The sequence below is a fragment of the Oncorhynchus mykiss genome, chromosome 23 (assembly GCF_057628025.1).
Source record: "Oncorhynchus mykiss isolate SJ-2025 chromosome 23, ASM5762802v1, whole genome shotgun sequence".
Lineage (NCBI taxonomy): Eukaryota > Metazoa > Chordata > Actinopteri > Salmoniformes > Salmonidae > Oncorhynchus > Oncorhynchus mykiss.
In genome coordinates, this window is record NC_143044.1 from 61,869,579 (window position 1) to 61,896,886 (window position 27,308).

Below are 27,308 nucleotides of genomic sequence, written 5' to 3' on the forward strand. Positions count from 1 at the left end.
AACACTGTGGATGACATCCAGGTAAAGACATGTTCATAGTTCACACTGTGGATGACATCCAGGTAAAGACATGTTCATAGTTCACACTGTGGATGACATCCAGGTAAAGACATGTTCATAGTTCACACTGTGGATGACATCCAGGTAAAGACATGTTCATAGTTCACACTGTGGATGACATCCAGGTAAAGACATGTTTATAGTTCACACTGTGGATGACATCCAGGTAAAGACATGTTCATAGTTCACACTGTGGATGACATCCAGGTAAAGACATGTTCATAGTTCACACTGTGGATGACATCCAGGTAAAGACAGTTCACACTGTGGATGACATCCAGGTAAAGACATGTTTATAGTTCACACTGTGGATGACATCCAGGTAAAGACAGTTCACACTGTGGATGACATCCAGGTAAAGACATGTTTATAGTTCACACTGTGGATGACATCCAGGTAAAGACATGTTCATAGTTCACACTGTGGATGACATCCAGGTAAAGACATGTTCATAGTTCACACTGTGGATGACATCCAGGTAAAGACAGTTCACACTGTGGATGACATCCAGGTAAAGACATGTTTATAGTTCACACTGTGGATGACATCCAGGTAAAGACATGTTCATAGTTCACACTGTGGATGACATCCAGGTAAAGACATGTTCACACCGTGGATGACATCCAGGGTTTATAGTTCACACTGTGGATGACATCCAGGTAAAGACATGTTCACACTGTGGATGACATCCAGGTAAAGACAGTTCACACTGTGGATGACATCCAGGTAAAGACATGTTTATAGTTCACACTGTGGATGACATCCAGGTAAAGACATGTTTATAGTTCACACTGTGGATGACATCCAGGTAAAGACAGTTCACACTGTGGATGACATCCAAGTAAAGACATGTTCATAGTTCACACTGTGGATGACATCCAGGTAAAGACAGTTCACACTGTGGATGACATCCAGGTAAAGACATGTTTATAGTTCACACTGTGGATGACATCCAGGTAAAGACATGTTCATAGTTCACACTGTGGATGACATCCAGGTAAAGACAGTTCACACTGTGGATGACATCCAGGTAAAGACATGTTCATAGTTCACACTGTGGATGACATCCAGGTAAAGACATGTTTATAGTTCACACTGTGGATGACATCCAGGTAAAGACATGTTTATAGTTCACACTGTGGATGACATCCAGGTAAAGACAGTTCACACTGTGGATGACATCCAGGTAAAGACATGTTCACACTGTGGATGACATACAGGGTAAAGACATGTTTATAGTTCACACTGTGGATGACATCCAGGTAAAGACATGTTTATAGTTCACACTGTGGATGACATCCAGGTAAAGACATGTTTATAGTTCACACTGTGGATGACATCCAGGTAAAGACAGTTCACACTTTGGATGACATCCAGGTAAAGACATTTCACACTGTGGATGACATCCAGGTAAAGACATGTTCATAGTTCACACTGTGGATGACATCCAGGTAAAGACAGTTCACACTGTGGATGACATCCACGTAAAGACATGTTCATAGTTCACACTGTGGATGACATCCAGGTAAAGACATGTTTATAGTTCACACTGTGGATGACATCCAAGTAAAGACATGTTCATAGTTCACACTGTGGATGACATCCAGGTAAAGACAGTTCACACTGTGGATGACATCCAGGTAAAGACAGTTCACACTGTGGATGACATCCAGGTAAAGACATGTTCATAGTTCACACTGTGGATGACATCCAGGTAAAGACAGTTCACACTGTGGATGACATCCAGGTAAAGACAGTTCACACTGTGGATGACATCCAGGTAAAGACAGTTCACACTGTGGATGACATCCAGGTAAAGACAGTTCACACTGTGGATGACATCCAGGTAAAGACATGTTCACACTGTGGATGACATCCAGGTAAAGACATGTTCACACTGTGGATGACATACAGGGTAAAGACATGTTTATAGTTCACACTGTGGATGACATCCAGGTAAAGACATGTTTATAGTTCACACTGTGGATGACATCCAGGTAAAGACATGCTTATAGTTCACACTGTGGATGACATCCAGGTAAAGACATGTTCATAGTTCACACTGTGGATGACATCCAGGTAAAGACATGTTCATAGTTCACACTGTGGATGACATCCAGGTAAAGACAGTTCACACTGTGGATGACATCCAGGTAAAGACATGTTTATAGTTCACACTGTGGATGACATCCAGGTAAAGACAGTTCACACTGTGGATGACATCCAGGTAAAGACATGTTTATAGTTCACACTGTGGATGACATCCAGGTAAAGACATGTTTATAGTTCACACTGTGGATGACATCCAGGTAAAGACATGTTCATAGTTCACACTGTGGATGACATCCAGGTAAAGACATGTTCATAGTTCACACTGTGGATGACATCCAGGTAAAGACAGTTCACACTGTGGATGACATCCAGGTAAAGACATGTTTATAGTTCACACTGTGGATGACATCCAGGTAAAGACAGTTCACACTGTGGATGACATCCAGGAAAAGACATGTTCATAGTTCACACTGTGGATGACATCCAGGTAAAGACAGTTCACACTGTGGATGACATCCAGGTAAAGACATGTTCATAGTTCACACTGTGGATGACATCCAGGTAAAGACAGTTCACACTGTGGATGACATCCAGGTAAAGACAGTTCACACTGTGGATGACATCCAGGTAAAGACATGTTCATAGTTCACACTGTGGATGACATCCAGGTAAAGACATGTTCACACCGTGGATGACATCCAGGGTTTATAGTTCACACTGTGGATGACATCCAGGTAAAGACATGTTCACACTGTGGATGACATCCAGGTAAAGACAGTTCACACTGTGGATGACATCCAGGTAAAGACATGTTTATAGTTCACACTGTGGATGACATCCAGGTAAAGACATGTTTATAGTTCACACTGTGGATGACATCCAGGTAAAGACATGTTCATAGTTCACACTGTGGATGACATCCAGGTAAAGACAGTTCACACTGTGGATGACATCCAGGTAAAGACATGTTCATAGTTCACACTGTGGATGACATCCAGGTAAAGACAGTTCACACTGTGGATGACATCCAGGTAAAGACATTTCACACTGTGGATGACATCCAGGTAAAGACATGTTCACACTGTGGATGACATCCAGGTAAAGACATGTTCACACCGTGGATGACATCCAGGGTTTATAGTTCACACTGTGGATGACATCCAGGTAAAGACATGTTCACACTGTGGATGACATCCAGGTAAAGACAGTTCACACTGTGGATGACATCCAGGTAAAGACATGTTTATAGTTCACACTGTGGATGACATCCAGGTAAAGACATGTTCATAGTTCACACTGTGGATGACATCCAGGTAAAGACATGTTCACACCGTGGATGACATCCAGGGTTTATAGTTCACACTGTGGATGACATCCAGGTAAAGATATGTTCACACTGTGGATGACATACAGGGTAAAGACATGTTTATAGTTCACACTGTGGATGACATCCAGGTAAAGACATGTTTATAGTTCACACTGTGGATGACATCCAGGTAAAGACATGCTTATAGTTCACACTGTGGATGACATCCAGGTAAAGACATGTTTATAGTTCACACTGTGGATGACATCCAGGTAAAGACATGTTTATAGTTCACACTGTGGATGACATCCAGGTAAAGACATGTTCATAGTTCACACTGTGGATGACATCCAGGTAAAGACAGTTCACACTGTGGATGACATCCAGGTAAAGACATGTTCATAGTTCACACTGTGGATGACATCCAGGTAAAGACATGTTCATAGTTCACACTGTGGATGACATCCAGGTAAAGACAGTTCACACTGTGGATGACATCCAGGTAAAGACATGTTCACACTGTGGATGACATCCAGGTAAAGACATGTTCACACCGTGGATGACATCCAGGGTTTATAGTTCACACTGTGGATGACATCCAGGTAAAGACATGTTCACACTGTGGATGACATCCAGGTAAAGACAGTTCACACTGTGGATGACATCCAGGTAAAGACATGTTTATAGTTCACACTGTGGATGACATCCAGGTAAAGACATGTTTATAGTTCACACTGTGGATGACATCCAGGTAAAGACATGTTCACACTGTGGATGACATCCAGGTAAAGACAGTTCACACTGTGGATGACATCCAGGTAAAGACATGTTTATAGTTCACACTGTGGATGACATCCAGGTAAAGACGTGTTTATAGTTCACACTGTGGATGACATCCAGGTAAAGACATGTTCATAGTTCACACTGTGGATGACATCCAGGTAAAGACAGTTCACACTGTGGATGACATCCAGGTAAAGACATGTTCATAGTTCACACTGTGGATGACATCCAGGTAAAGACAGTTCACACTTTGGATGACATCCAGGTAAAGACATTTCACACTGTGGATGACATCCAGGTAAAGACATGTTCATAGTTCACACTGTGGATGACATCCAGGTAAAGACAGTTCACACTGTGGATGACATCCACGTAAAGACATGTTCATAGTTCACACTGTGGATGACATCCAGGTAAAGACATGTTTATAGTTCACACTGTGGATGACATCCAAGTAAAGACATGTTCATAGTTCACACTGTGGATGACATCCAGGTAAAGACAGTTCACACTGTGGATGACATCCAGGTAAAGACAGTTCACACTGTGGATGACATCCAGGTAAAGACAGTTCACACTGTGGATGACAGCCAGGTAAAGACATGTTCACACTGTGGATGACATCCAGGTAAAGACATGTTCACACTGTGGATGACATACAGGGTAAAGACATGTTTATAGTTCACACTGTGGATGACATCCAGGTAAAGACATGTTTATAGTTCACACTGTGGATGACATCCAGGTAAAGACATGTTTATAGTTCACACTGTGGATGACATCCAGGTAAAGACATGTTTATAGTTCACACTGTGGATGACATCCAGGTAAAGACATGTTCATAGTTCACACTGTGGATGACATCCAGGTAAAGACATGTTCATAGTTCACACTGTGGATGACATCCAGGTAAAGACATGTTTATAGTTCACACTGTGGATGACATCCAGGTAAAGACATGTTCATAGTTCACACTGTGGATGACATCCAGGTAAAGACATGTTCATAGTTCACACTGTGGATGACATCCAGGTAAAGACAGTTCACACTGTGGATGACATCCAGGTAAAGACATGTTTATAGTTCACACTGTGGATGACATCCAGGTAAAGACAGTTCACACTGTGGATGACATCCAGGTAAAGACATGTTTATAGTTCACACTGTGGATGACATCCAGGTAAAGACAGTTCACACTGTGGATGACATCCAGGAAAAGACATGTTCATAGTTCACACTGTGGATGACATCCAGGTAAAGACATGTTCATAGTTCACACTGTGGATGACATCCAGGTAAAGACAGTTCACACTGTGGATGACATCCACGTAAAGACATGTTCATAGTTCACACTGTGGATGACATCCAGGTAAAGACATGTTTATAGTTCACACTGTGGATGACATCCAAGTAAAGACATGTTCATAGTTCACACTGTGGATGACATCCAGGTAAAGACAGTTCACACTGTGGATGACATCCAGGGTTTATAGTTCACACTGTGGATGACATCCAGGTAAAGACATGTTCACACTGTGGATGACATCCAGGTAAAGACAGTTCACACTGTGGATGACATCCAGGTAAAGACATGTTTATAGTTCACACTGTGGATGACATCCAGGTAAAGACATGTTCATAGTTCACACTGTGGATGACATCCAGGTAAAGACAGTTCACACTGTGGATGACATCCAGGTAAAGACATTTCACACTGTGGATGACATCCAGGTAAAGACATGTTCATAGTTCACACTGTGGATGACATCCAGGTAAAGACAGTTCACACTGTGGATGACATCCACGTAAAGACATGTTCATAGTTCACACTGTGGATGACATCCAGGTAAAGACATGTTTATAGTTCACACTGTGGATGACATCCAAGTAAAGACATGTTCATAGTTCACACTGTGGATGACATCCAGGTAAAGACAGTTCACACTGTGGATGACATCCAGGTAAAGACAGTTCACACTGTGGATGACATCCAGGTAAAGACAGTTCACACTGTGGATGACATCCAGGTAAAGACAGTTCACACTGTGGATGACATCCAGGTAAAGACATGTTCATAGTTCACACTGTGGATGACATCCAGGTAAAGACAGTTCACACTGTGGATGACATCCAGGTAAAGACATGTTCATAGTTCACACTGTGGATGACATCCAGGTAAAGACAGTTCACACTGTGGATGACATCCAGGTAAAGACAGTTCACACTGTGGATGACATCCAGGTAAAGACATGTTCATAGTTCACACTGTGGATGACATCCAGGTAAAGACGTATTTATAGTTCACACTGTGGATGACATCCAGGTAAATACATGTTCATAGTTCACACTGTGGATGACATCCAGGTAAAGACATGTTTATAGTTCACACTGTGGATGACATCCAGGTAAAGACATGTTCATAGTTCACACTGTGGATGACATCCAGGTAAAGACAGTTCACACTGTGGATGACATCCAGGTAAAGACAGTTCACACTGTGGATGACATCCAGGTAAAGACATGTTTATAGTTCACACTGTGGATGACATCCAGGTAAAGACAGTTCACACTGTGGATGACATCCAGGTAAAGACAGTTCACACTGTGGATGACATCCAGGTAAAGACATGTTCACACTGTGGATGACATCCAGGTAAAGACATGTTCACACCGTGGATGACATCCAGGGTTTATAGTTCACACTGTGGATGACATCCAGGTAAAGACATGTTCATAGTTCACACTGTGGATGACATCCAGGTAAAGACAGTTCACACTGTGGATGACATCCAGGTAAAGACATGTTTATAGTTCACACTGTGGATGACATCCAGGTAAAGACATGCTTATAGTTCACACTGTGGATGACATCCAGGTAAAGACATGTTTATAGTTCACACTGTGGATGACATCCAGGTAAAGACATGTTTATAGTTCACACTGTGGATGACATCCAGGTAAAGACAGTTCACACTGTGGATGACATCCAGGAAAAGACATGTTCATAGTTCACACTGTGGATGACATCCAGGTAAAGACAGTTCACACTGTGGATGACATCCAGGTAAAGACATGTTCATAGTTCACACTGTGGATGACATCGAGGTAAAGACAGTTCACACTGTGGATGACATCCAGGTAAAGACAGTTCACACTGTGGATGACATCCAGGTAAAGACATGTTCATAGTTCACACTGTGGATGACATCCAGGTAAAGACATGTTCATAGTTCACACTGTGGATGACATCCAGGTAAAGGCATGTTCATAGTTCACACTGTGGATGACATCCAGGTAAAGACATGTTCACACTGTGGATGATATCCAGGTAAAGACATGTTCACACCGTGGATGACATCCAGGGTTTATAGTTCACACTGTGGATGACATCCAGGTAAAGACATGTTCACACTGTGGATGACATACAGGGTAAAGACAGTTCACACTGTGGATGACATCCAGGTAAAGACATGTTTATAGTTCACACTGTGGATGACATCCAGGTAAAGACATGTTCATAGTTCACACTGTGGATGACATCCAGGTAAAGACATGTTTATAGTTCACACTGTGGATGACATCCAGGTAAAGACATGTTTATAGTTCACACTGTGGATGACATCCAGGTAAAGACATGTTCATAGTTCACACTGTGGATGACATCCAAGTAAAGACATGTTTATAGTTCACACTGTGGATGACATCCAGGTAAAGACATGTTCATAGTTCACACTGTGGATGACATCCAGGTAAAGACATGTTCATAGTTCACACTGTGGATGACATCCAGGTAAAGACAGTTCACACTGTGGATGACATCCAGGTAAAGACATGTTCATAGTTCACACTGTGGATGACATCCAGGTAAAGACAGTTCACACTGTGGATGACATCCAGGTAAAGACAGTTCACACTGTGGATGACATCCAGGTAAAGACATGTTCATAGTTCACACTGTGGATGACATCCAGGTAAAGACAGTTCACACTGTGGATGACATCCAGGTAAAGACATGTTTATAGTTCACACTGTGGATGACATCCAGGTAAAGACAGTTCACACTGTGGATGACATCCAGGAAAAGACATGTTCATAGTTCACACTGTGGATGACATCCAGGTAAAGACAGTTCACACTGTGGATGACATCCAGGTAAAGACATGTTCATAGTTCACACTGTGGATGACATCCAGGTAAAGACAGTTCACACTGTGGATGACATCCAGGTAAAGACAGTTCACACTGTGGATGACATCCAGGTAAAGACATGTTCATAGTTCACACTGTGGATGACATCCAGGTAAAGACATGTTCACACTGTGGATGACATCCAGGTAAAGACATGTTCACACCGTGGATGACATCCAGGGTTTATAGTTCACACTGTGGATGACATCCAGGTAAAGACATGTTCACACTGTGGATGACATCCAGGTAAAGACAGTTCACACTGTGGATGACATCCAGGTAAAGACATGTTCACACTGTGGATGACATCCAGGTAAAGACATGTTCACACCGTGGATGACATCCAGGTAAAGACAGTTCACACTGTGGATGACATCCAGGTAAAGACATGTTTATAGTTCACACTGTGGATGACATCCAGGTAAAGACAGTTCACACTGTGGATGACATCCAGGTAAAGACATGTTCACACCGTGGATGACATCCAGGTAAAGACAGTTCACACTGTGGATGACATCCAGGTAAAGACATGTTTATAGTTCACACTGTGGATGACATCCAAGTAAAGACATGTTCATAGTTCACACTGTGGATGACATCCAGGTAAAGACATGTTCATAGTTCACACCGTGGATGACATCCAGGGTTTATAGTTCACACTGTGGATGACATCCAGGTAAAGACATGTTCACACCGTGGATGACATCCAGGGTTTATAGTTCACACTGTGGATGACATCCAGGTAAAGACATGTTCACACTGTGGATGACATCCAGGTAAAGACAGTTCACACTGTGGATGACATCCAGGTAAAGACATGTTTATAGTTCACACTGTGGATGACATCCAAGTAAAGACATGTTCATAGTTCACACTGTGGATGACATCCAGGTAAAGACAGTTCACACTGTGGATGACATCCAGGTAAAGACAGTTCACACTGTGGATGACATCCAGGTAAAGACATGTTCATAGTTCACACTGTGGATGACATCCAGGTAAAGACAGTTCACACTGTGGATGACATCCAGGTAAAGACAGTTCACACTGTGGATGACATCCAGGTAAAGACAGTTCACACTGTGGATGACATCCAGGTAAAGACATGTTCACACTGTGGATGACATCCAGGTAAAGACAGTTCACACTGTGGATGACATCCAGGTAAAGACATGTTCACACTGTGGATGACATCCAGGTAAAGACATGTTCACACCGTGGATGACATCCAGGGTTTATAGTTCACACTGTGGATGACATCCAGGTAAAGACATGTTCACACTGTGGATGACATACAGGGTAAAGACATGTTTATAGTTCACACTGTGGATGACATCCAGGTAAAGACATGTTTATAGTTCACACTGTGGATGACATCCAGGTAAAGACAGTTCACACTGTGGATGACATCCAGGTAAAGACATGTTTATAGTTAACACTGTGGATGACATCCAGGTAAAGACATGTTCATAGTTCACACTGTGGATGACATCCAGGTAAAGACATGTTCATAGTTCACACTGTGGATGACATCCAGGTAAAGACATGTTCATAGTTCACACTGTGGATGACATCCAGGTAAAGACATGTTCATAGTTCACACTGTGGATGACATCCAGGTAAAGACATGTTTATAGTTCACACTGTGGATGACATCCAGGTAAAGACATGTTCATAGTTCACACTGTGGATGACATCCAGGTAAAGACATGTTCATAGTTCACACTGTGGATGACATCCAGGTAAAGACAGTTCACACTGTGGATGACATCCAGGTAAAGACATGTTTATAGTTCACACTGTGGATGACATCCAGGTAAAGACAGTTCACACTGTGGATGACATCCAGGTAAAGACATGTTTATAGTTCACACTGTGGATGACATCCAGGTAAAGACATGTTCATAGTTCACACTGTGGATGACATCCAGGTAAAGACATGTTCATAGTTCACACTGTGGATGACATCCAGGTAAAGACAGTTCACACTGTGGATGACATCCAGGTAAAGACATGTTTATAGTTCACACTGTGGATGACATCCAGGTAAAGACATGTTCATAGTTCACACTGTGGATGACATCCAGGTAAAGACATGTTCACACCGTGGATGACATCCAGGGTTTATAGTTCACACTGTGGATGACATCCAGGTAAAGACATGTTCACACTGTGGATGACATCCAGGTAAAGACAGTTCACACTGTGGATGACATCCAGGTAAAGACATGTTTATAGTTCACACTGTGGATGACATCCAGGTAAAGACATGTTTATAGTTCACACTGTGGATGACATCCAGGTAAAGACAGTTCACACTGTGGATGACATCCAGGTAAAGACATGTTCACACTGTGGATGACATCCAGGTAAAGACAGTTCACACTGTGGATGACATCCAGGTAAAGACATGTTCACACTGTGGATGACATCCAGGTAAAGACATGTTCACACCGTGGATGACATCCAGGGTTTATAGTTCACACTGTGGATGACATCCAGGTAAAGACATGTTCACACTGTGGATGACATACAGGGTAAAGACATGTTTATAGTTCACACTGTGGATGACATCCAGGTAAAGACATGTTTATAGTTCACACTGTGGATGACATCCAGGTAAAGACAGTTCACACTGTGGATGACATCCAGGTAAAGACATGTTTATAGTTAACACTGTGGATGACATCCAGGTAAAGACATGTTCATAGTTCACACTGTGGATGACATCCAGGTAAAGACATGTTCATAGTTCACACTGTGGATGACATCCAGGTAAAGACATGTTCATAGTTCACACTGTGGATGACATCCAGGTAAAGACATGTTCATAGTTCACACTGTGGATGACATCCAGGTAAAGACATGTTTATAGTTCACACTGTGGATGACATCCAGGTAAAGACATGTTCATAGTTCACACTGTGGATGACATCCAGGTAAAGACATGTTCATAGTTCACACTGTGGATGACATCCAGGTAAAGACAGTTCACACTGTGGATGACATCCAGGTAAAGACATGTTTATAGTTCACACTGTGGATGACATCCAGGTAAAGACAGTTCACACTGTGGATGACATCCAGGTAAAGACATGTTTATAGTTCACACTGTGGATGACATCCAGGTAAAGACATGTTCATAGTTCACACTGTGGATGACATCCAGGTAAAGACATGTTCATAGTTCACACTGTGGATGACATCCAGGTAAAGACAGTTCACACTGTGGATGACATCCAGGTAAAGACATGTTTATAGTTCACACTGTGGATGACATCCAGGTAAAGACATGTTCATAGTTCACACTGTGGATGACATCCAGGTAAAGACATGTTCACACCGTGGATGACATCCAGGGTTTATAGTTCACACTGTGGATGACATCCAGGTAAAGACATGTTCACACTGTGGATGACATCCAGGTAAAGACAGTTCACACTGTGGATGACATCCAGGTAAAGACATGTTTATAGTTCACACTGTGGATGACATCCAGGTAAAGACATGTTTATAGTTCACACTGTGGATGACATCCAGGTAAAGACAGTTCACACTGTGGATGACATCCAAGTAAAGACATGTTCATAGTTCACACTGTGGATGACATCCAGGTAAAGACAGTTCACACTGTGGATGACATCCAGGTAAAGACATGTTTATAGTTCACACTGTGGATGACATCCAGGTAAAGACATGTTCATAGTTCACACTGTGGATGACATCCAGGTAAAGACAGTTCACACTGTGGATGACATCCAGGTAAAGACATGTTCATAGTTCACACTGTGGATGACATCCAGGTAAAGACATGTTTATAGTTCACACTGTGGATGACATCCAGGTAAAGACATGTTTATAGTTCACACTGTGGATGACATCCAGGTAAAGACAGTTCACACTGTGGATGACATCCAGGTAAAGACATGTTCACACTGTGGATGACATACAGGGTAAAGACATGTGTATAGTTCACACTGTGGATGACATCCAGGTAAAGACATGTTTATAGTTCACACTGTGGATGACATCCAGGTAAAGACATGTTTATAGTTCACACTGTGGATGACATCCAGGTAAAGACAGTTCACACTTTGGATGACATCCAGGTAAAGACATTTCACACTGTGGATGACATCCAGGTAAAGACATGTTCATAGTTCACACTGTGGATGACATCCAGGTAAAGACAGTTCACACTGTGGATGACATCCACGTAAAGACATGTTCATAGTTCACACTGTGGATGACATCCAGGTAAAGACATGTTTATAGTTCACACTGTGGATGACATCCAAGTAAAGACATGTTCATAGTTCACACTGTGGATGACATCCAGGTAAAGACAGTTCACACTGTGGATGACATCCAGGTAAAGACAGTTCACACTGTGGATGACATCCAGGTAAAGACATGTTCATAGTTCACACTGTGGATGACATCCAGGTAAAGACAGTTCACACTGTGGATGACATCCAGGTAAAGACAGTTCACACTGTGGATGACATCCAGGTAAAGACAGTTCACACTGTGGATGACATCCAGGTAAAGACAGTTCACACTGTGGATGACATCCAGGTAAAGACATGTTCACACTGTGGATGACATCCAGGTAAAGACATGTTCACACTGTGGATGACATACAGGGTAAAGACATGTTTATAGTTCACACTGTGGATGACATCCAGGTAAAGACATGTTTATAGTTCACACTGTGGATGACATCCAGGTAAAGACATGCTTATAGTTCACACTGTGGATGACATCCAGGTAAAGACATGTTCATAGTTCACACTGTGGATGACATCCAGGTAAAGACATGTTCATAGTTCACACTGTGGATGACATCCAGGTAAAGACAGTTCACACTGTGGATGACATCCAGGTAAAGACATGTTTATAGTTCACACTGTGGATGACATCCAGGTAAAGACAGTTCACACTGTGGATGACATCCAGGTAAAGACATGTTTATAGTTCACACTGTGGATGACATCCAGGTAAAGACATGTTTATAGTTCACACTGTGGATGACATCCAGGTAAAGACATGTTCATAGTTCACACTGTGGATGACATCCAGGTAAAGACATGTTCATAGTTCACACTGTGGATGACATCCAGGTAAAGACAGTTCACACTGTGGATGACATCCAGGTAAAGACATGTTTATAGTTCACACTGTGGATGACATCCAGGTAAAGACAGTTCACACTGTGGATGACATCCAGGAAAAGACATGTTCATAGTTCACACTGTGGATGACATCCAGGTAAAGACAGTTCACACTGTGGATGACATCCAGGTAAAGACATGTTCATAGTTCACACTGTGGATGACATCCAGGTAAAGACAGTTCACACTGTGGATGACATCCAGGTAAAGACAGTTCACACTGTGGATGACATCCAGGTAAAGACATGTTCATAGTTCACACTGTGGATGACATCCAGGTAAAGACATGTTCACACCGTGGATGACATCCAGGGTTTATAGTTCACACTGTGGATGACATCCAGGTAAAGACATGTTCACACTGTGGATGACATCCAGGTAAAGACAGTTCACACTGTGGATGACATCCAGGTAAAGACATGTTTATAGTTCACACTGTGGATGACATCCAGGTAAAGACATGTTTATAGTTCACACTGTGGATGACATCCAGGTAAAGACATGTTCATAGTTCACACTGTGGATGACATCCAGGTAAAGACAGTTCACACTGTGGATGACATCCAGGTAAAGACATGTTCATAGTTCACACTGTGGATGACATCCAGGTAAAGACAGTTCACACTGTGGATGACATCCAGGTAAAGACATTTCACACTGTGGATGACATCCAGGTAAAGACATGTTCACACTGTGGATGACATCCAGGTAAAGACATGTTCACACCGTGGATGACATCCAGGGTTTATAGTTCACACTGTGGATGACATCCAGGTAAAGACATGTTCACACTGTGGATGACATCCAGGTAAAGACAGTTCACACTGTGGATGACATCCAGGTAAAGACATGTTTATAGTTCACACTGTGGATGACATCCAGGTAAAGACATGTTCATAGTTCACACTGTGGATGACATCCAGGTAAAGACATGTTCACACCGTGGATGACATCCAGGGTTTATAGTTCACACTGTGGATGACATCCAGGTAAAGACATGTTCACACTGTGGATGACATCCAGGTAAAGACAGTTCACACTGTGGATGACATCCACGTAAAGACATGTTCATAGTTCACACTGTGGATGACATCCAGGTAAAGACATGTTTATAGTTCACACTGTGGATGACATCCAAGTAAAGACATGTTCATAGTTCACACTGTGGATGACATCCAGGTAAAGACAGTTCACACTGTGGATGACATCCAGGTAAAGACAGTTCACACTGTGGATGACATCCAGGTAAAGACATGTTCATAGTTCACACTGTGGATGACATCCAGGTAAAGACAGTTCACACTGTGGATGACATCCAGGTAAAGACAGTTCACACTGTGGATGACATCCAGGTAAAGACAGTTCACACTGTGGATGACATCCAGGTAAAGACAGTTCACACTGTGGATGACATCCAGGTAAAGACATGTTCACACTGTGGATGACATCCAGGTAAAGACATGTTCACACCGTGGATGACATCCAGGGTTTATAGTTCACACTGTGGATGACATCCAGGTAAAGATATGTTCACACTGTGGATGACATACAGGGTAAAGACATGTTTATAGTTCACACTGTGGATGACATCCAGGTAAAGACATGTTTATAGTTCACACTGTGGATGACATCCAGGTAAAGACATGCTTATAGTTCACACTGTGGATGACATCCAGGTAAAGACATGTTTATAGTTCACACTGTGGATGACATCCAGGTAAAGACATGTTTATAGTTCACACTGTGGATGACATCCAGGTAAAGACATGTTCATAGTTCACACTGTGGATGACATCCAGGTAAAGACAGTTCACACTGTGGATGACATCCAGGTAAAGACATGTTCATAGTTCACACTGTGGATGACATCCAGGTAAAGACATGTTCATAGTTCACACTGTGGATGACATCCAGGTAAAGACAGTTCACACTGTGGATGACATCCAGGTAAAGACATGTTCACACTGTGGATGACATCCAGGTAAAGACATGTTCACACCGTGGATGACATCCAGGGTTTATAGTTCACACTGTGGATGACATCCAGGTAAAGACATGTTCACACTGTGGATGACATCCAGGTAAAGACAGTTCACACTGTGGATGACATCCAGGTAAAGACATGTTTATAGTTCACACTGTGGATGACATCCAGGTAAAGACATGTTTATAGTTCACACTGTGGATGACATCCAGGTAAAGACATGTTCACACTGTGGATGACATCCAGGTAAAGACAGTTCACACTGTGGATGACATCCAGGTAAAGACATGTTTATAGTTCACACTGTGGATGACATCCAGGTAAAGACGTGTTTATAGTTCACACTGTGGATGACATCCAGGTAAAGACATGTTCATAGTTCACACTGTGGATGACATCCAGGTAAAGACAGTTCACACTGTGGATGACATCCAGGTAAAGACATGTTCATAGTTCACACTGTGGATGACATCCAGGTAAAGACAGTTCACACTTTGGATGACATCCAGGTAAAGACATTTCACACTGTGGATGACATCCAGGTAAAGACATGTTCATAGTTCACACTGTGGATGACATCCAGGTAAAGACAGTTCACACTGTGGATGACATCCACGTAAAGACATGTTCATAGTTCACACTGTGGATGACATCCAGGTAAAGACATGTTTATAGTTCACACTGTGGATGACATCCAAGTAAAGACATGTTCATAGTTCACACTGTGGATGACATCCAGGTAAAGACAGTTCACACTGTGGATGACATCCAGGTAAAGACAGTTCACACTGTGGATGACATCCAGGTAAAGACAGTTCACACTGTGGATGACAGCCAGGTAAAGACATGTTCACACTGTGGATGACATCCAGGTAAAGACATGTTCACACTGTGGATGACATACAGGGTAAAGACATGTTTATAGTTCACACTGTGGATGACATCCAGGTAAAGACATGTTTATAGTTCACACTGTGGATGACATCCAGGTAAAGACATGTTTATAGTTCACACTGTGGATGACATCCAGGTAAAGACATGTTTATAGTTCACACTGTGGATGACATCCAGGTAAAGACATGTTCATAGTTCACACTGTGGATGACATCCAGGTAAAGACATGTTCATAGTTCACACTGTGGATGACATCCAGGTAAAGACATGTTTATAGTTCACACTGTGGATGACATCCAGGTAAAGACATGTTCATAGTTCACACTGTGGATGACATCCAGGTAAAGACATGTTCATAGTTCACACTGTGGATGACATCCAGGTAAAGACAGTTCACACTGTGGATGACATCCAGGTAAAGACATGTTTATAGTTCACACTGTGGATGACATCCAGGTAAAGACAGTTCACACTGTGGATGACATCCAGGTAAAGACATGTTTATAGTTCACACTGTGGATGACATCCAGGTAAAGACAGTTCACACTGTGGATGACATCCAGGAAAAGACATGTTCATAGTTCACACTGTGGATGACATCCAGGTAAAGACATGTTCATAGTTCACACTGTGGATGACATCCAGGTAAAGACAGTTCACACTGTGGATGACATCCACGTAAAGACATGTTCATAGTTCACACTGTGGATGACATCCAGGTAAAGACATGTTTATAGTTCACACTGTGGATGACATCCAAGTAAAGACATGTTCATAGTTCACACTGTGGATGACATCCAGGTAAAGACAGTTCACACTGTGGATGACATCCAGGGTTTATAGTTCACACTGTGGATGACATCCAGGTAAAGACATGTTCACACTGTGGATGACATCCAGGTAAAGACAGTTCACACTGTGGATGACATCCAGGTAAAGACATGTTTATAGTTCACACTGTGGATGACATCCAGGTAAAGACATGTTCATAGTTCACACTGTGGATGACATCCAGGTAAAGACAGTTCACACTGTGGATGACATCCAGGTAAAGACATTTCACACTGTGGATGACATCCAGGTAAAGACATGTTCATAGTTCACACTGTGGATGACATCCAGGTAAAGACAGTTCACACTGTGGATGACATCCACGTAAAGACATGTTCATAGTTCACACTGTGGATGACATCCAGGTAAAGACATGTTTATAGTTCACACTGTGGATGACATCCAAGTAAAGACATGTTCATAGTTCACACTGTGGATGACATCCAGGTAAAGACAGTTCACACTGTGGATGACATCCAGGTAAAGACAGTTCACACTGTGGATGACATCCAGGTAAAGACAGTTCACACTGTGGATGACATCCAGGTAAAGACAGTTCACACTGTGGATGACATCCAGGTAAAGACATGTTCATAGTTCACACTGTGGATGACATCCAGGTAAAGACAGTTCACACTGTGGATGACATCCAGGTAAAGACATGTTCATAGTTCACACTGTGGATGACATCCAGGTAAAGACAGTTCACACTGTGGATGACATCCAGGTAAAGACAGTTCACACTGTGGATGACATCCAGGTAAAGACATGTTCATAGTTCACACTGTGGATGACATCCAGGTAAAGACGTATTTATAGTTCACACTGTGGATGACATCCAGGTAAATACATGTTCATAGTTCACACTGTGGATGACATCCAGGTAAAGACATGTTTATAGTTCACACTGTGGATGACATCCAGGTAAAGACATGTTCATAGTTCACACTGTGGATGACATCCAGGTAAAGACAGTTCACACTGTGGATGACATCCAGGTAAAGACATGTTCATAGTTCACACTGTGGATGACATCCAGGTAAAGACATGTTCATAGTTCACACTGTGGATGACATCCAGGTAAAGACATGTTCATAGTTCACACTGTGGATGACATCCAGGTAAAGACAGTTCACACTGTGGATGACATCCAGGTAAAGACATTTCACACTGTGGATGACATCCAGGTAAAGACATGTTCATAGTTCACACTGTGGATGACATCCAGGTAAAGACAGTTCACACTGTGGATGACATCCACGTAAAGACACGTTCATAGTTCACACTGTGGATGACATCCAGGTAAAGACATGTTTATAGTTCACACTGTGGATGACATCCAAGTAAAGACATGTTCATAGTTCACACTGTGGATGACATCCAGGTAAAGACATGTTCACACTGTGGATGACATCCAGGTAAAGACAGTTCACACTGTGGATGACATTCAGGTAAAGACAGTTCACACTGTGGATGACATCCAGGTAAAGACAGTTCACACTGTGGATGACATCCAGGTAAAGACAGTTCACACTGTGGATGACATCCAGGTAAAGACAGTTCACACTGTGGATGACATCCAGGTAAAGACAGTTCACACTGTGGATGACATCCAGGTAAAGACATGTTCATAGTTCACACTGTGGATGACATCCAGGTAAAGACAGTTCACACTGTGGATGACATCCAGGTAAAGACATGTTCATAGTTCACACTGTGGATTACATCCAGGTAAAGACAGTTCACACTGTGGATGACATCCAGGTAAAGACAGTTCACACTGTGGATGACATCCAGGTAAAGACATGTTCATAGTTCACACTGTGGATGACATCCAGGTAAAGACGTATTTATAGTTCACACTGTGGATGACATCCAGGTAAATACATGTTCATAGTTCACACTGTGGATGACATCCAGGTAAAGACAGTTCACACTGTGGATGACGTCCAGGTAAAGACATGTTTATAGTTCACACTGTGGATGACATCGAGGTAAAGACAGTTCACACTGTGGATGACATCCAGGTAAAGACAGTTCACACTGTGGATGACATCCAGGTAAAGACATGTTTATAGTTCACACTGTGGATGACATCCAAGTAAAGACATGTTCATAGTTCACACTGTGGATGACATCCAGGTAAAGACATGTTCATAGTTCACACTGTGGATGACATCCAGGTAAAGACAGTTCACACTGTGGATGACATCCAGGTAAAGACAGTTCACACTGTGGATGACATCCAGGTAAAGACATGTTCATAGTTCACACTGTGGATGACATCCAGGTAAAGACAGTTCACACTGTGGATGACATCCAGGTAAAGACAGTTCACACTGTGGATGACATCCAGGTAAAGACATGTTCATAGTTCACACTGTGGATGACATCCAGGTAAAGACAGTTCACACTGTGGATGACATCCAGGTAAAGACAGTTCACACTGTGGATGACATCCAGGTAAAGACATGTTTATAGTTCACACTGTGGATGACATCCAGGTAAAGACAGTTCACACTGTGGATGACATCCAGGTAAAGACATGTTCATAGTTCACACTGTGGATGACATCCAGGTAAAGACAGTTCACACTGTGGATGACATCCAGGTAAACACATGTTTATAGTTCACACTGTGGATGACATCCAGGTAAAGACAGTTCACACTGTGGATGACATCCAGGTAAAGACATGTTCATAGTTCACACTGTGGATGACATCCAGGTAAAGACATGTTTATAGTTCACACTGTGGATGACATCCAGGTAAAGACATGTTTATAGTTCACACTGTGGATGACATCCAGGTAAAGACAGTTCACACTGTGGATGACATCCAGGTAAAGACATGTTCATAGTTCACACTGTGGATGACATCCAGGTAAAGACGTATTTATAGTTCACACTGTGGATGACATCCAGGTAAATACATGTTCATAGTTCACACTGTGGATGACATCCAGGTAAAGACAGTTCACACTGTGGATGACGTCCAGGTAAAGACATGTTTATAGTTCACACTGTGGATGACATCGAGGTAAAGACAGTTCACACTGTGGATGACATCCAGGTAAAGACAGTTCACACTGTGGATGACATCCAGGTAAAGACATGTTTATAGTTCACACTGTGGATGACATCCAAGTAAAGACATGTTCATAGTTCACACTGTGGATGACATCCAGGTAAAGACATGTTCATAGTTCACACTGTGGATGACATCCAGGTAAAGACAGTTCACACTGTGGATGACATCCAGGTAAAGACAGTTCACACTGTGGATGACATCCAGGTAAAGACATGTTCATAGTTCACACTGTGGATGACATCCAGGTAAAGACAGTTCACACTGTGGATGACATCCAGGTAAAGACAGTTCACACTGTGGATGACATCCAGGTAAAGACATGTTCATAGTTCACACTGTGGATGACATCCAGGTAAAGACAGTTCACACTGTGGATGACATCCAGGTAAAGACAGTTCACACTGTGGATGACATCCAGGTAAAGACATGTTTATAGTTCACACTGTGGATGACATCCAGGTAAAGACAGTTCACACTGTGGATGACATCCAGGTAAAGACATGTTCATAGTTCACACTGTGGATGACATCCAGGTAAAGACAGTTCACACTGTGGATGACATCCAGGTAAAGACATGTTTATAGTTCACACTGTGGATGACATCCAGGTAAAGACAGTTCACACTGTGGATGACATCCAGGTAAAGACATGTTCATAGTTCACACTGTGGATGACATCCAGGTAAAGACATGTTTATAGTTCACACTGTGGATGACATCCAGGTAAAGACATGTTTATAGTTCACACTGTGGATGACATCCAGGTAAAGACAGTTCACACTGTGGATGACATCCAGGTAAAGACAGTTCACACTGTGGATGACATCCAGGTAAAGACAGTTCACACTGTGGATGACATCCAGGTAAAGACATGTTTAGTTTAGTAACATGATGCTGTGTTCTTTCCATTGTCTCCTATCAGATAATAACATGATGCTGTGTCCCTTCCTTTGTCTCCTATCAGATAGCAGCATGATGCTGTGTTCCTTCCATTGTTACCTATCAGATAGTAACATGATGCTGTGTTGATTCGCCGACTGTCTGGCCTGTGTTTGTTTGACACCATGGCATCTCAGAACGCCGGATGACAACGCCGGTTCCTCTGTAACTCGGTCTGCTCTCCACCTCGCTCTGCAGAGCCTGATCTCAGCCCATGACCAGTTCAAGGCCACCCTTCCGGAGGCTGACTGTGAGAGACAGGCCATCCTGAGCATCTACACGGAGGTGCAGAAGATAGCCCAGAGCTACGGCATCTCCCCCAACCTCACCAACCCCTACAGTGACATCACACCGACGGAGATAGGACTTAAATGGGACAAGGTAGCTACTAGCGTCTCTAGGGACACTGTCTGCGTCCCAAATGGGACCCGATTCCTTATAATATAATATATTATAGCGCACTAATTTTAACTAGATCCATTTGGGATGCAGACAATGTCTGTTGTTTGTGTGTGTTGTACTGTGAATGTCTGTGTGTGTTGTACTGTGAATGTTTGTGTGTGTTGTACTGTGAATGTTTGTGTGTGTTGTACTGTGAATGTCTGTGTGTGTTGTACTGTGAATGTCTGTGTGTGTTGTACTGTGAATGTTTGTGTGTGTTGTACTGTGAATGTCTGTGTGTGTTGTACTGTGAATGTTTGTGTGTGTTGTACTGTGAATGTTTGTGTTAAAGGTCTTCAATCTCGATCCAGGAGAACCTCATGGTATACAGCAGGCTTTCATTACAGCCCAGTGCTAACACACCTGATTCACTAATCAACGGCTTGATGATTCACTGATGAGTTAAATCAGGGGGTTTTTGTGCTTGGCTATAATAAAAAAGCCCCAGGGATCAGTGTGATTGAACAAACCCTGTGTTAACTATAGACAGATTCCCAGACACAGATGAAGTCCTAGACTAAAAAAAGCACTCAAATGAAGAAACCGTCCCATTGTGTTAACCAGGGATTAACCCTTTCTGTCCCGTTGATCAGGTGAAGAAGCTGGTTCCCCAGAGAAACAGTATTCTCCAGGAGGAACTAGCCAGACAGCACGCCAACGAACGTCTCAGACGCCAGTTTGCTGCCCAGGCCAACATCATCGGACCGTGGATCCAGACCAGGATGGAGGTGAGACAGACCTGTCCTGACCTCGGTCACCTGACGCCATGTCATGTACAACAGGCGGCACCTTAGACGGGCTCATTGTAGAATCAGTTCTGTTATACTCCCAATCATTATTTTAACATTTTTTGAAACTTTAGAGTGTTTTCTATCCAAATCAACCAATAATATGCATATCCTAGCTTCTGGGCCTGAGTAACAGGCATTTTACTTTGGGCTTTTCATCCGGACGCCAAAATACTGCCCCCTATCCTCTAGAAGTTTTAAAGCGGCTAGAACTACATGAATGGAATCGAACACCTGGTTTCTACTCCGTTCAGTCCATTACAGACGTTATTGTGAGCTGTCCTCCCCTCACCTGCCTCCTGTGCTGTGCACCTGTAGGGATCTGTACCTTCTAGGGTTGGGAGGATCAATTCCATTTAAATTCAGTCCATTCAGGAAGTAAATATTATTGGAATTTGGAGTTTCAGTTGACTTCCTGAATGGACGTACTGGTAATGGAATTGATCCCCCAACCGAACCCTGGCACCTAGGGCCCAAGCTGCATACTGATTACCCACCAACCAACCAACCAACCAACCGAACCCTGGCACCTAGGGCCCAAGCTGCATACTGATTACCCACCAACCCACCAACCAACCGAACCCTGGCACCTAGGACCCAAGCTGCATACTGATTACCCACCAACCCACCAACCAACCAACCGAACCCTGGCACCTAGGACCCAAGCTGCATACTGATTACCCACCAACCCACCAACCAACCGAACCCTGGCACCTAGGACCCAAGCTGCATACTGATTACCCACCAACCCACCAACCAACCGAACCCTGGCACCTAGGACCCAAGCTGCATACTGATTACCCACCAACCCACCAACCAACCGAACCCTGGCACCTAGGACCCAAGCTGCATACTGATTACCCACCAACCCACCAACCAACCAACCGAACCCTGGCACCTAGGACCCAAGCTGCATACTGATTACCCACCAACCCACCAACCAACCGAACCCTGGCACCTAGGGCCCAAGCTGCATACTGAGTACCCACCAACCCACCAACCAACCGAACCCTGGCACCTAGGACCCAAGCTGCATACTGATTACCCACCAACCCACCAACCAACCGAACCCTGTCACCTAGGACCCAAGCTGCATACTGATTACCCACCAACCCACCAACCAACCAACCGAACCCTGGCACCTAGGGCCCAAGCTGCATACTGATTACCCACCAACCCACCAACCAACCAACCGAACCCTGGCACCTAGGACCCAAGCTGCATACTGATTACCCACCAACCCACCAACCAACAGATGCTAAACACTGGCCTGCAGCTCAGCGGATGTTCTGAACACCAACACAAATTCTACGTTCCAAAATGGCTCCCTATCCCCTTATATAGTGTCACTACTTTTGACCAGAGGCCTACGGACCCTAGGCAAAAGTAGTGCACTATGTAGGGAATAGGGTGCCATTTTGGTCCGATTGTGACGGCGACGTTTTTTTCTCCTCCTCTCTCCACCAGGAGATCGGTCGTAGTTCCGTCGACATCGGAGGTTCTCTGGAGGACCAGATGAGTCAGCTGAAGCAGTTTGAACAGGTCATCATCAACTACAAGTCCAACATCGACAAGCTAGAGGGAGACCATCAACACATCCAAGAGTCCCTGGTGTTCGACAACAAACACACCAACTACACCATGGAGGTGAGTAGCTTATTGTGGGACTGGAACGATTCAGAGATCATTCTCACAAATAACTTGTTGGGATCTGTTTTATGATCACGAAACCTTACTACTCTTGGCCTAATGGTTAAGCTGTTGTTTTTCCACGTAGAGCAGGGTTCAGATCCCACCCTGGGACTTGGCCTTCGGCCTTGTGCCCGGTAGACCGGGGTTCAGATCCCACCCTGTGACTTGTGCCCGGTAGAACAGGGTTCAGATCCCACCCTGTGACTTGTGCCCGGTAGAACAGGGTTCAGATCCCACCCTGTTACTTGGCATTCAGCCTTGTGCCAGGTAGAACAGGGTTCAGATCCCACCCTGTTACTTGGCCTTCAGCCTTGTGCCCGGTAGAACAGGGTTCAGATTCCACCCTGTGACTTGGCCTTCAGCCTTGTGCCCGGTAGAACAGGGTTCAGATCCCACCCTGTAACTTGGCCTTCAGCCTTGTGCCTGGTAGAACAGGGTTCAGATCCCACCCTGTAACTTGGCCTTCAGCCTTGTGCCCGTTAGACCGGGGTTCAGATTCCACTCTGTGACTTGGCCTTCAGCCTTGTGCCCGGTAGCCTGGGGTTCAGATCCCACCCTGTGACTTGGCCTTCGGCCTTGTGCCCAGTAGAACAGGCTTCAGATCCCACCTTGTGACTTGGCCTTCAGCCTTGTGCCCGGTAGAACAGGGTTCAGATCCCACCCTGTGACTTGTGCCCGGTAACCCGGGGTTCAGATCCCACCCTGTGACTTGGCCTTCGGCATTGTGCCCAGTAGAACAGGGTTCAGATCCCACCCTGTGACTTGGCCTTCAGCCTTGTGCCCGGTAGAACAGGGTTCAGATCCCACCCTGTGACTTGGCCTTCAGCCTTGTGCCCGGTAGAACAGGGTTCAGATCCCACCCTGTAACTTGGCCTTCAGCCTTGTGCCTGGTAGAACAGGGTTCAGATCCCACCCTGTAACTTGGCCTTCAGCCTTGTGCCCGTTAGACCGGGGTTCAGATTCCACTCTGTGACTTGGCCTTCAGCCTTGTGCCCGGTAGCCTGGGGTTCAGATCCCACCCTGTGACTTGGCCTTCGGCCTTGTGCCCAGTAGAACAGGCTTCAGATCCCACCTTGTGACTTGGCCTTCAGCCTTGTGCCCGGTAGAACAGGGTTCAGATCCCACCCTGTGACTTGTGCCCGGTAGCCCGGGGTTCAGATCCCACCCTGTGACTTGGCCTTCGGCCTTGTGCCCAGTAGAACAGGGTTCAGATCCCACCCTGTGACTTGGTCCTTCAGCCTTGTGCCCAGTAGAACAGGGTTCAGATCCCACCCTGTGACTTGGCCTTCAGCCTTGTGCCCAGTAGCCTGGGGTTCAGATCCCACCCTGTGACTTGGCCTTCGGCCTTGTGCCCAGTAGACCGGGGTTCAGATCCCACCCTGTGACTTGGCCTTCAGCCTTGTGCCCGGGTAGACCGGGGTTCAGATCCCACCCTGTGACTTGGCCTTCAGCCTTGTGCCCGGGTAGACCGGGGTTCAGATCCCACCCTGTGACTTGGCCTTCAGCCTTGTGCCCGGTAGCCTGGGGTTCAGATCCCACCCTATGACTTGGCCTTCATCCTTGTGCCCGGTAGACCGGGGTTCAGATCCCACCCTGTGCCTTGGCCTTCAGCCTTGTGCCCGGTAGAACAGGGTTCAGATCCCACCCTGTGACTTGGCCTTCAGCTTTGTGCCCGGTAGAACAGGGTTCAGATCCCACCCTGTGACTTGGCTTTCAGCCTTGTGCCCGGTAGACCGTGGTTCAGATCCCACCCTGTGACTTGTGCCCGGTAGCCTGGGGTTCAGATCCCACCCTGTGACTTGGCCTTCAGCCTTGTGCCCGGTAGACCGGGGTTCAGATCCCACCCTGTGCCTTGGCCTTCGGCCTTGTGCCCAGTAGAACAGGCTTCAGATCCCACCTTGTGACTTGGCCTTCAGCCTTGTGCCCGGTAGAACAGGGTTCAGATCCCACCCTGTGACTTGTGCCCGGTAGCCCGGGGTTCAGATCCCACCCTGTGACTTGGCCTTCGGCCTTGTGCCCAGTAGAACAGGGTTCAGATCCCACCCTGTGACTTGGTCCTTCAGCCTTGTGCCCAGTAGAACAGGGTTCAGATCCCACCCTGTGACTTGGCCTTCGGCCTTGTGCCCGGTAGACCGGGGTCCAGATCCCACCCTGTGACTTGGCCTTCTTCCTCCTCTCTCTCTCTCTCTCTCCCTCTCTCTCTCCCACTCCCTCTCTCTCTCTCTCTCTCTCTCTCTCTCTCTCTCCCTCTCTGCAGCATATCCGTGTGGGTTGGGAGCAGCTGTTGACCACCATCGCTAGAACCATCAATGAGATCGAGACCCAGATTCTGACGCGCGACGCTAAAGGCATCAGCCAGCAACAGATGAACGAGTTCCGCCAGTCTTTCACTCACTTTGACAGGGTACTGTGTCCCTTCGTGTCCCTCCGTGTCCCTCTGTATCTCTCTGTGTCCCTCTGTGTCTTTCCAGTGTCCCTGCCTCTAACCCACTTTGACAGGGTTGTGTCCCCCTCTGTGTCTTTCCAGTGTCCCTGACCCTAACCCACTTCGACAGGGTTGTGTACTCCTCCGTGTCTTTCCAGTGTCCCTGACCCTAACCCACTTCGACAGGGTTGTGTACCCCTCCGTGTCCCTGACCCTAACCAACTTCGACAGGGTTGTGTACCCCTCTGTGTCCCTCCGTGTCTTTCCAGTGTCCCTGACCCTAACCCACTTCGACAGGGTTGTGTACCCCTCCGTGTCCCTGACCCTAACCCACTTCAACAGGGTTGTGTACCCCTCTGTGTCCCTCCGTGTCTTTCCAGTGTCCCTGACCCTAACCCACTTCGACAGGGTTGTGTACTCCTCTGTGTCTTTCCAGTGTCCCTGACCCTAACCCACTTCGACAGGGTTGTGTACTCCTCTGTGTCTTTCCAGTGTCCCTGACCCTAACCCACTTCGACAGGGTTGTGTACCCCTCTGTTTCCCTCCGTGTCTTTCCAGTGTCCCTGGCCCTAACCCACTTCGACAGGGTTGTGTCCCCCTCTGTGTCCCTCCGTGTCTTTCCAGTGTCCCTGACCCTAACCCACTTCGACAGGGTTGTGTACC

General features: G+C 44.8%; 1 protein-coding gene across 3 annotated transcripts in view; it reads left to right on the plus strand.

Annotated features, from left to right (window-relative positions):
- Nucleotides 1-27,308, plus strand: part of LOC110519363 (alpha-actinin-2) — a 131,078-nt gene that overhangs the window by 83,080 nt on the left and 20,690 nt on the right. For all 3 annotated transcript variants that reach the window (XM_090217880.1, XM_090217881.1, XM_090217882.1), the window contains 4 exons: nt 21,498-21,680; nt 22,334-22,468; nt 23,996-24,175; nt 26,478-26,624. In XM_090217880.1, coding sequence (XP_090074006.1) covers nt 21,498-21,680; nt 22,334-22,468; nt 23,996-24,175; nt 26,478-26,624 — 645 coding nt within the window. The remainder of the gene's footprint in view (nt 1-21,497; nt 21,681-22,333; nt 22,469-23,995; nt 24,176-26,477; nt 26,625-27,308) is intronic.